Source organism: Thamnophis elegans, chromosome 4 (assembly GCF_009769535.1).
Source record: "Thamnophis elegans isolate rThaEle1 chromosome 4, rThaEle1.pri, whole genome shotgun sequence".
Lineage (NCBI taxonomy): Eukaryota > Metazoa > Chordata > Lepidosauria > Squamata > Colubridae > Thamnophis > Thamnophis elegans.
In genome coordinates, this window is record NC_045544.1 from 114,460,182 (window position 1) to 114,472,198 (window position 12,017).

Genomic DNA, 12,017 nt, shown 5'->3' on the forward strand with positions numbered 1-12,017 from the left:
ACTCCTTTAGCTCTTCTTCCTGCTTACTTGCACACAATGGCAGATGTCCCCTTAAAGATCTCCCAACCACGCTTCCCACCAATTATTGGTATATTCAAAACCAGAAGGCAAACGCGAAAGTGTCTCCTAAGCAGCGAGTTTCTTATTTAATAAGTAGGAACAATGAAAATAAATGATATCCGTTAATAATATTATCATGAAATATGTCAGAGAAATTCCTATGTGAGGTGCCCAGACCCTTTTTCCCAGGGCTACAATGCCAGGGTGGGGTTGGTCCTCATCTCCCTCACCCTTACTGGCCTTTCTTATAAGCAGTTTTGATGATGGCATTCTTAAAAAGATTCACTAGAGGAGTGTGACTGTGCTCTGAGGTCATGAAGCCGCCGTAGCGCTTCTTCTTGGACAGGGCTGGGGCGTTCCACCGAAAGTGGTGCATCTTGTAGGCAGTATTATCGTTTTTAATTTTTCTCAGCTGCTTTTCTTTGTCCATCTTAATGGTTTCACTGCTCTCTTTTTCCTCCGGGGAGTCAAGTTCGGGGTATTGCATCTCCCAGGAAAGGTCTCTTCTGAACTCCTCGGGATAACTCTCCTCGGATTCATCTGCTGCCCCATTTGGATTGACTCTGATGGGTCGCCTCTTTCTGCCCACTGGCTTTCCCCATCGGAAGTGCTCCATTGCATAGGACCTCTTGCCTTCTTGCTTTTCACGGGACTCTTGGTGGCTTTCTGAGTCTCCTTCCCAGCTCTCTTGGGTTTCTGAAGAAGCCGAGAAGAGATCTGCACCAGAGTCACCGGAAGGGTTCTTTATTTTGTTGCCTAAGCTGTTACTCTTCCCAAATTTCTTCCAGGGGATGTTCTTCTGAATATCTTCAGAGAGAGGCTGCATGTGACCATTTCCTGGATATACTGGAGACTCATTTGAGAGGCCCGTTCTGCAGGCCCTGAGGCACTCCTGCAATGGAAACAGGGGACAGGAAGGGAGATATTGACTTCAAAACTAACCCAGATTCCAGGACTGGCCCATGTTCCTCCCCAACCTCCCCACTGTCCAACTCTACTGCTAGCTCCACAGGCCGCTAGTGGACCACAACAGATACTGACTTCAAAACTACTGTACAAAGTTTCAATTCAGCCTAAAGCTCCTTCCTCCTTTTCTCAGGGTTAGTGCCTCAACAATGAGAGTCAGGCTCACCAGCAAATCTGCCATGTGTTTATTAATTTGCAGGCAAGTTTTTCTAAAGCTGAACTGTTTGTATTTAAATTTAATTCAGTCGTATTTAAAATCTTATTAGTGCATGGATTATGTGTTCCTTTAAAGTAGGAAGCAATTTGGGAGAAGGCTTTCATCTAAGAAGAGTTGGCACCTCCAAAAAGCTGACTGACTCTCACCTAGCCAGTCAAACCACTTTTTTCATATCTACTTTTGCATCCTGCTACCAAAAGAATTTCCCAAATGTTTCACTTGGTCAGGAACCAGCAAAAACTGCTTTTCTAAGTGATGATAGGTGGCCAAAAAAAGGGAAACTTTTTTTGGTTTTCTATTTCCCACTTACGAATTTCCAGCCATTGTTGGAAATTGGATCCTAGACTAGGTGAGATAAATGGTTTGAAATCATAAATGAAGTTAGATAGCAAGACAGAATTACTCCTGTCAATGCTTCACGTCTCCACTGGATTCACATCCTGCCTTTGCTTCTTAAAGAACGTTCAGAATGAGGTCCTTCTCTCCTCTGTGAACATCCTGAGCTTCCAGACATCATTTTCTGAGTTACCTGCAATTTCCACATTGTTGAAGCCCTCCTACCTCTAATCCATTATAAATGCCTCATGCCCCCACTATTTTCCCCAGCAAGAAATAGTTATTTTGATCTTTCAAATCTGCACAATTACTGACTTCGCTACTACATCAAGAAGCTCAGCCTTTCTGTAATTCAGGTCAGGGTTCTGTTTTCCTTTGGGAGGGTATTCTCATCACATACCTCCTCTTTCCGTGCTCAGTTTAACTATTTCATTTCCATGTGAAACCAAGTCAGATGCAGTTTCAGCAATCAGTTTCCAATGTTCTAGTGTTGGGGGGGGGGGTAGCACTGCCTGACACCACCAGTTTGTTACAAGCTTCCCATAGGTTGCCATTTGGAAAGATTTTGCCACCATTCTGCTAACATTTGGGGTGTCCCTTGAGGTTTTCAAATACATGCAGGCTTGCCGCCATGCTGACCACAAGGGTACCCTTCCCTTCCCAGCATTTCTATCAGCTCTCAGATGTTTTTGTTGTTGCAAACCACCAAATATGCACAACAATGTGGTAGAAGAGCAATATTTTTCTTTTAGCTGGAGACGAGGGACTTCAACTGATTTGTTCAGGTTCAGGAGGCAGGGTTCAGTTATCAGCAATCAAAAAAGGTGTCAATTATTGACATTTATTGGTTGGCATCTCGATGAGCTCTAGACATACAAAGATATGGATCTGCTGCGCATACTGACATAGGTCTGAAAAGGGTAATTTTTTCAGCATTTTTTGGCTTTAATTTTAAAATGCATTATAAATGCTTAATAAATGGAAAGATTGGTGGTCTGGAAAAGAAGATCAAAGATAATACAATAGGGAAATTAAAATCCTATTTATCAGCTATTCGGTGGGTAACTCAGCCTAGCTTGCTTCTGGTACACTTCTGGTACACTCTTCTTCCATAGTCCCTTACATCAGTGGGTTTCCCCTCTGTAGCTGGATTATATCATCTGTACCCATGGACTACATTCCCCAATGAAAGGGGAAGATTTCTGGAAGAGTGGGGCTAAAACAGATGGATTAAACTTCAGCACAGCTTACCATTTTGCCTCAAATGAAAACAGAAATGAAATGAAAACAAGAGATGGAAAGTGTGTTCCCCCTCTCCTAATGAAGTATCACAGCACTCTCAGACTTCATGCACAGAGAAAGAGAAATGATAGCAGCAGCAGCAGCAGCAGCAGGAGAGATTAGATAGATAGATAGATAGATAGATAGATAGATAGATAGATAGATAGATGATAGATAGATAGATAGATAGATAGATAGATAGATAGATAGATAGATAATAGACAGATAGATAGATGATAGATAGATAGATGATAGATAGATAGATAGATAGATAGATAGATAGATAGATAGATAGATAGATAGATAGATAGAGTGAGTGAGTGAGTGAGTGAGTGAGTGAGTGAGTGAGTGAGTGAGTGAGTGAGTGAGTGAGTGGAGGAGGGGGCAGGCAGGCAGAGAAACAGACATGGAATATGGTCTCTGACTGCAAAAAGCTTCCTTGTACTGCTAAGGATCTTTTCAAGCAAACATATTGCATCATCACAGTTCCCAATTTCACAACATTTTTAGAGACGGCAGGAGTGAAGACAAAAGGAAATGCTAAGAAGATGTACTAAGAATGGGGACAAAAGGAGATGCTCTCAACATGCCAGCCATCATTGCTGGTAAAATGTCAGGAGATCTGTTGTCTAGTTTAGGTCAGTAAACTCTGAAGCTCAACATTGCACTACAGATACTGGCCAGGGAAGTCTAGACCAGTATATAGATAATAAAGCATGATTTTAAAAAATATTATTTGATTTTAATTATGTAATGTGCCCTCAATCAGTGTTTTTTTTAAATAGCATACATGGCTCTCTTTGAGCTTGGTTGTTTTCTTGCAGATGTTTCATTATCCTAACTAGTTAACATCATCAGTGCACTAGTGAAGTTACCTAATTTGGGTAAAGAAATGTCTTCAAGACAATAACCAAACTCGGAGAGCAGCAAGGACAATAATCTCCATACAAACATTAATAATCAAATTCCATACAAACATTACAAGGCATTTTCTTGGGAAAACCTGAATTTAATTGACAACCTTTTCATTGGATGGTCTAAGTTCTGTGCCATCTCTTCCAAATGCAGCCATCTAAGAAAAAGAGAATCCTACATGAACAGTCCACTTACCATCATTTTTACTTCCGTGTCCATGTCCCAACACCAACTGTTATCCCAACAGAGGCTGTGCACTCCTGCCACTGAATGGATGAGGAGAACTCCCATAATGGCCCAAAGACTACTCCACTGGGAGTTCAGCATCTTCACAGAAAGAAGACTGTTTCTGCTGAGACAAAAATATTGGCCACCAAAGAAAGCAAAGTAATATAGATTAAGGAGAGCCAGTCTGATGTAGCAGTTAAAGCATCACGCTAGAGATTGTGAGACTGTGAGACTGTGAGACTGTGAATCTTTGTCCCGCCTTAGACACAAATCCAGTTGAGTAACTTTGGGCCAGTCACTTTCTCTCAGCCCTAGGAAAGAAGCAATGCCAAACTACTTCTGAAAAACCTTGCCAAGGAAACCGCAGGGGATTGTCCAGACAGTCTATAAGAATCAGACATAATTGAATAGAAGGAAAAATATGGGTTTGTAAGTAGCATGAAATGATGGGGTGCATGAACTATCAAAGGTTTAGTCCAGATTTATCCTAAGCTTACTACCTAGTCCTGGTTTACTTCATTTCTTCTATCTGTATTACTGATGGATAATACTATATTGCCTCAAATAAGGTTTTTTCCCCCAAGGATTCTAGGAGTATCTCTTCAGAAATCTCTCCCAAAATGTTAACTCCTGGCTAAAGTAGCAAAGTCTTTCTAGCACATTCTTTGGTACCTGCCTACTTATTTTAGGTAAGAATAAGAGCTTGCAGGCTGCAACACTAACATCCAGTCTCAAGCATAATACATTTCCATTAATGTCTTCAGACTCATATAGAACCTGGAGACATTCGTGGAAAAATAAAATAAATGGTTCAGAGTCAGCAGCCCTGTCCTTTGTTTAAATATGGTAAAAGATTATCTGACACTATTTTTATGACAATGTCTGTCACATGCTATCAGAATTCAAGATGTGCTTGCTGTATTTGTCCTAAAAGGCAGATAACCACTGCTTTAAATGCTAGACAATTCTAGCATTAGAGGTTGGCACTTGTAGAGATATGCATATTCCCTATTCTCTAATACAGCCAACCTCAACTCGCTAACATTATATTTTCCCACTAATTTGCTTAACCTCTCCCACACAGGCTATGCTGACACATCTATGATAAACCCTAATAAAGTTGATTTGCTTCTGCCTTATCCTGTTGCACAAGTCCAGCCACCATGCTTGGCAACCACAGTGGAAGTATAGGAACACAGCCAAACTGTGATTTGTTCAATAAGCCATTGTTAAAACAAACTATTCCTTAGAGTAACAATGTGTGAAACTAGCCAATGGTGCTAATGGGTTTCCTACAGTGGTAGGATTCAAATTTTTTTACTACCAGTTCTATGGGCGTGGCTTTGTGGGCGTGGCAGGGGAAAGAAATTGCAAAATCCTAATTCCCTCCCGACTCTCAAAATTTCCGCTACAGGTTCTCCAGAACCGGTCAGAACCGGCTGAATACCACCTCTGGTTTCCTAGAATATTTTTTGCGTATTTGCTGCCTTGCCATGAATAGAGGTACAATCTTCATGAAAGAAGGAAGATCACTTGGTATGTTATTTTATCCAAAACCCAAGTCCCAATGGCTGAAATAAACGATTACTATGGTTTATGATACTATACCCAACCACCACCATCCCACTAAACCAGCTGCTAATTCTACAGAAATACAAAAATGAAATTTATTACAAAAGAAAAAGGGATGGAGCTAATCTTCTTGGGCAGTAGGCTACTTTCACTAGACTATTTGTACTATTCCACCACCACCCTGTCACCTTCTACAATTTATCTATAAGCCTATTTTCTACTTACATTTCTATGTACATTAAAAATTATTACAAATCTCCTCCAGATGTTGGGCAAGACTGTGTCATTATTCTTAGCAGGTATTTTCAAGAATGTTCCTATAAATAAACACATATGGTGCAAGGGAAAAGTGGTTTTGATTTTTTTCCCCTCTCTCATTTCAACATTTACATTTCAACTTTTCCCCTCTATTATTTCAAGGTCTGCTGAAACTTTCATAGAGCCATGTGGCTCCAAACAGAAAATGACTAGGCTGCTCTCCAGGGATGTCTGTCCTTCTACTACCAAGTTAATTTGCTAGTTCATTCTAGAAGATTAATATTACAATAACAGAATGCCCGTTAAAAACTGAAATCTGAAGAACTTGATTGTATTCTGGAAGGAATTGTCTATTTGTGAGCTGTTCTTAGTGCATGCACGTAACTCTGAAATTTGTGAAGATGCTGTGGGAGAAACTTAAATATGCCGGATCCGATGTGGGTCGGTCATTGGGACCAGAGATTTAATCTTCTGAGTTTTCGGACTTTTGCTGGAGCTCCTCAGAGAACTCCTCTCTCATTCAAAAGTGTTCTCATCAGAATACAATCTTGTGTGAGAGAAATTCCCTGGGGATGGGCTCCAACATGAGCATAAAACTTGGAAGATTAAGAGCAGCCTAAGACTGACTCAGATTGGCTCCTGCAACATTATCCTGGGACATGTATATTTGCCTCCATTCGTGAGCTGTAAGGATCTTGGCAATTGAAGGAGATGCTGTCTTGAAGCTGTATAATTAAGAAATGAATAAGAACACAAAAAGCAGCAAACAAGAAGGGAGAAAAAGAAACTGAAATGTGCATAGAAGGTTATAGTTGCTTCAACAGTGAGATGGGTGGCTTGTAAATTTAGTAAAATATTTTTAAAGTGGAGAGTTTGCCAAGTATTCCAGACAGTCAGGACATTCCTCTTCCATGGTGAAACTGCAATAGAGCAAGAAAAAAGGCCCAAACGGAGGACCAAGGCTGTTGTGAAGAGAAGACGGCTCATTGGAGTCAAGGATATGGTTCCTCACGGAGGTTTTTAGTTAATAGGATCTATGTTGACTTTCATAGCCTCCTTAGGCAGCTCTCATGGATTTCAATGAGACTTTTACAGAAAAATTCTGCAGGAGATTGGGTCCATGGCATTTAGGACAAGAATGGATAGGCACCACCAAGAGAACCTTGTTAGAGATTGAATTTCTCTCGTCTTCCCATACTATTACCATACTGTTACCACGTTCAGGGTCTTACCACGTTCAGATGTGCAAGAATCTTACACACATCCTCTATGTAATAACAAAATTGGATTTTTTTATCTCCAAAATATTGGAACTTTTGATTTGCATAGCAGCTTCATGGAACAATTACTCATTATCAATGTCAAAAATGTGCATTCTCTTTCTTCAGTGAATTAGATCCCCTTTAAGATATCTTACATCTTCATATTTTCTTCCACATGTGTTTTAGAGCAGGAGTCACCAACCTTTTGGACCTCAGGGACCACTAAATTCATAATTTTAAATCCCACAGACCATTAATATGAACTTTTAAAAAGATAAATAGTATTTAGTGCAATATAAAAATGCAAATAATTTTTTCTGTGGATCACCAAAATTTTCTTATGGACCACTGGTTGGTTACCACTGTTTTAGGGGATAACAATTTCCTAAAAGCAAAATAAAGCTGTTATTTCTCCTGGTTGCAAAAAGCAAGTTTTTAAAAAACTATATAAAAAGCTATATAAAACTATATAAAAATAGTTTTAGTCTAATAAAAATTAATAGTATTTTAAAAGAACTGTCATCCCATTCTTCAATATGGATTTGAAGTTGGAGAAAGGATGGGTTTTATTCTTCAACAGTTACATAACTACAAAGTCCTCTTTCTCAGAAGATTTTAGTTCCTGCCCTGTTAAATTATAATTATTCAACCCACTTGGGATACTGCATTCGCAACAGCCTATGCAGGCAGAACTCCTGAAGAATTAAGCAGAGAGCAGAACTTGTCTACAAAAAGAGCAAGCAAAACTATACATGTGAAATAAACTCTTACCACTCTTCACCTGGCTGGGAAAGAAGCAAATAAAAGCGGATCAGATCCCTTCTAAAGGCTACCTGCAATATGATAGAAACTTAGAAGCAGGACATGCCATGGATGGCAACTTGCTTCATTGCCTTCAAAGCTACCTCCTACCTTGCCCTTGTCTGAGTTTTTCCCTTCTTGATGTTTGTCAGCTGGGATCTGCACAGCAGAACTTTAAAGACAATGCTTCTTCACCTACACTTGAAAGAAAATGAATAAAGCAAGCCTTGCCATACTTTCAGATAGAAACTTACGGGATCAGTATCTGGAGAATTAAAGTGAAGCTAAGGGAAGAGCATTACTTACCTGTTGCTGCCACGAGAGTCCTCCCTCTTCTCTCCCTCTCTTCCTCTCTCGGTCTCTCTCCCTTTCTTCCTCTTAACAACTGCAAGGTTTCAGCTGCAACCCCAGCCCCTTTTTATACCACACAAGCTAGTCTTTAGTGCCAGAGTAACCTTCCGGACAGACCTTTTGAAGCAACAATAAAAGGGGAGGTGACCAGGAAAGCTCCAGGTGTACAAGAATGGGAGAGATTAGCAGGCATCCACCAAGACGATGTAACATACGTAGGGAAAGGCTCACGAAAGGCAGCTGGAGGTGGAGGGAGGATTAGCACCCCAATGTGAAGAGGACTACCAGAATGAGGCAGAGGAAAACTTCCCACATTTTAGCCCCTTAAATTGGTTGTGCGGATCAGGAGTAGACAGGTGATTATTATTATTTTTTAATTAGAAACCAGATACCCTTTAGTAATAATGGCACATTGGTTCATAGAAGTTTAACACTTTTGCATGCATATTGCACACATCTGTTCAATACTATCTCTCCTTTTATTCCCCTCCCTTTCGAAATTGCATTTTGTAAAGTTCTTTTGTTCAGCTTGGCAAGAAAAAAGAGCCTCAACTGGTGGTCCATATGGTAACGTTTGTGTACCACTCTGGTCAGATAGATTTCAGATGACATGACAGTAGGATGCCATGCCTCTCCAGCTACAGTCATCTTAAGCAATCCCCTCTAAAATTCCCTGGTTTTTAAATGATGCCTCCATCCCCCAAATTATAACTGCAATCAGCTCTAAAGAGCTTTATGGATTTCCCTTCCTATTTATCTAAGGATTTCCAACTTTTATTTTAGATTTCCTCAATAATCTAAAAGCACATTTCACCAAATGTTTAACCAAATTGAAGGGGTCTTTGTTTAGAAAACACCTAAATAATTTTTGAGGAATATGAAAGAATATGAAAGACGTCTTTTTGCACATGAGCTAAATGGTCACTCGGGACAAAACAAATCCCCAAAAATCTTGCTTAAACTGAGATTTGAGGAATGACAAAGGACAACCCATCATGTTTACAAATATTTGTGAAATATTTTAGCATATCTATGTTAGAATAGTATTAATTATTTAGAGTAATTTAATTTTAAAAAGCCATAAAAAGAAAACATCTATCTAATGCCTTGGGTTGACAAAAATAAATATGATGATGATGATGATGATGATGATGATGATGATGATGATGATGATAAGACCAACTAGCCTACAAGGAAGACCAAATGAAAAACAGGAAAAAAAAACATGGCAAGGCAAAGTGTTATGTAGTCAATACATAAATACCAGGCAAAGCAGATAACAACATATCCTGGCAATGGCTAAGAGCAGAAAATTTGAAGAAAAGGGCCAAGGGGCTAATTCTGGCTACACAAGATGAATCCTGTAGAAAAAAATGCATACAAAGTCAGAATTGAGGAGGCAACAGATGCCAAACACTGCCTCTGCAAAGACGCTGAAGAAACACTGGATCACCTAGATATCTGCAGCAAAAAGATCACACAAACTAACCCCAAACAAGAATATGTCAAAGTAGCAACAATGGTGCATTGGAAAATCTGCAAGAAATACCATTTGCCTGCAGGCAAGGACTGGTGGGACCATAAAATAGGCAGAGTAATGGAAAATGAAGAAGCTAACATGCTCTGGGATTTCCCAATTCAAACAGACAAGCACCTTTCACATAACACCCCAGATTTCACAACTGTTAATAAGAAAGAGGAAAAAACCTGGATTAGTGAACATTGCAGTATCAGGAGACAGCAGAATAGAAGAGAAAAGAAGGAAGAAAAATCACAAAAAACAAAGACCTGCAAATAGAAATAGAAGTAGAAGTAGCAAAAGAAAGCAAAGGTACTACCAATAGTGATTGGCACCTTGGTTCAATCCCAAAACATTTGGAGCACCTCTCAAACACCACTGGCATTGGCAAAATCATCATCAGTCCACTCTAGATGTAAACTTTACTTGGAACATCTTTTATCTTGTGATAATACTTTTAATACTATCAAAAAACAACATCTGCCTTTTCAAGGACCTTGGAAACGATTCGATAGATGTATAAAAATGCCAATTCTAACCTAAACATCTGGCTGACTGTGCAATCAACCACAATAATGTTAGGCTTACAATCTGGTTCTGATACTAATGGACTGTGTGTAATCATAGGCTTGCCACACAACCCAAAAATGTGGCTCCCCATTGTGAATCATATCCTTTCCATTTTATCTCAAGTAGAAAATACTAGAAAAGCTAGAGGTATTTTCTGTTTTTGTTTTAGCAATAGAATGATGTACTCAACTGTTCTTTATTTAAAGTAAACTTAATTTTAAATTGCTGCCCAGTATGTATAGCTAAACAGTGACACATCAGCAACGGGGGTGGGGGGGTGGGGATTGTATCCCTCTATCATTCTTTTATCATTTTATTTACCTTCCAGAATAAGGATATTGTGTTCCCTACAAAGATGCATTTAGCAACACAACAAGAGATGCCGTTTACTTTGAGTAAATAGAAATGGGAAAGTGTAGAGATTGCAGAATGAGAGGATCCTCATAGAAGAAAAGAAGATTTAAGTGCTGCCATTTATAGAGGGGTGAATTTAAAAAGATGTTGAAGGAACAGAAACAAAAAGGGTTGCTGGATTTAGACTAGAATAAGGAAAGAAAGTTTGAAATGTTGCATTTTGGAAATCTAAAGTAAACTGAGACAGAAAAATTTGAAATGGATCATTCATTAACAGGTAGTGGCAAAGATTTGGTTATTATGGCCCCACAGGGCAAAGTCTATCAAATAGGCTTCATTGATGGGAGATGGGAAGAATTCACTTGGTTGAAACTTAGTGAAATTTAAGAATATTTCAGTAATGGAACACAGAGAATATTGATTATGGAGTGGTATAATGCAATCAGATATGGATGATTAGGTGGAGGTGGGGGATCTTTTAGGCAAACATCTACCGGTAATGGTCCTGTCTAGCTCAGTTATTTATTTATTTTTTTGCTCTTCTTACTTAGTTTGCAAGCCTGGGGTCTCATTCTGTTCTTTCCTTCTTTGTTTCTTTAAAGTAGTGGTAGAAACGAAGAAGTGCACCAAGAATTTTGACACTTTGGAAAAGCAGAGAATGCTATCCTTTCAAAAGGAAAAATGTGGTTAAGTGTAATATAAACAAAGCCAATGTGTAAATTTCAAAGTCTTTTGCCTCTAGTCACATCCAGGTTATAGGGTCCTTGAGGAAATAATTTCTTTCACGATATGAGCTAACTACCTCCTTATTCTTAAGACCATAGACTGCTAAAAATCACAAGCCAGTAATCCAGGAACCATCTTGAACGGAACACAATGCCACAGTACCTCCAGAGTTTTGCTGGGGGTGGGATCCTAGAGATTTGGTTTTTTGAGAATCAGAATCTAGGACCCTCAAAGTCCTTGTGGGTGACTACTTACCCCATCTTCTTTTCAGATTTTAAGGGGGATTTAAAGATTGATAAAAATAGATATGGAGAAAAAATCATACCACAGTACAATGCACCTAACAATGCCTCTAACATTGTTTTCATTTTCCCAAATACCAAAACAAACCTTATAAGCTTTCTTAGGGCATAGATGTGATAGGCAGCTACAACCTAGCTCCTTGTTTGGAAGTATGCACACCAGTCCAGAAAAAGGTCAAAAGTAAGCAAGACTAGTAGAGAGCCTCCTGAAGGAGGGGAGATCTGAGAGACTGTCAGATGGAAAGCTAATAAACTGGTGCATAGTCATTTTTTGTTCACCTCTCATGCAACCATTCTAT

At 39.3% G+C, this 12,017-nt stretch overlaps 1 protein-coding gene across 1 annotated transcript; it reads right to left on the reverse strand.

The window, feature by feature from the left end:
- Positions 1–292: 292 nt before the first annotated feature.
- POMC (proopiomelanocortin) lies at positions 293–4,102 on the reverse strand. The gene is made up of 2 exons (XM_032216464.1): positions 3,971–4,102; positions 293–952 (listed from the first exon to the last, which is right to left on the reverse strand). Exons 1-2 carry the CDS (start codon positions 4,100–4,102, stop codon positions 293–295), a joined length of 792 nt encoding a protein of 263 aa, XP_032072355.1.
- Positions 4,103–12,017: the final 7,915 nt, after the last annotated feature.

Excerpts from the sequence above, each read along its gene's own strand:
- POMC (XM_032216464.1), bottom strand. The coding sequence starts at position 4,102 with ATGCTGAACTCCCAGTGGAGTAGTCTTTGGGCCATTATGGGAGTTCTC. Across the intron at positions 953-3,970 it reads ACACGGAAGTAAAAATGATG|GAGTGCCTCAGGGCCTGCAG; the intron begins GTAAGTGGACTG and ends TTTCCATTGCAG.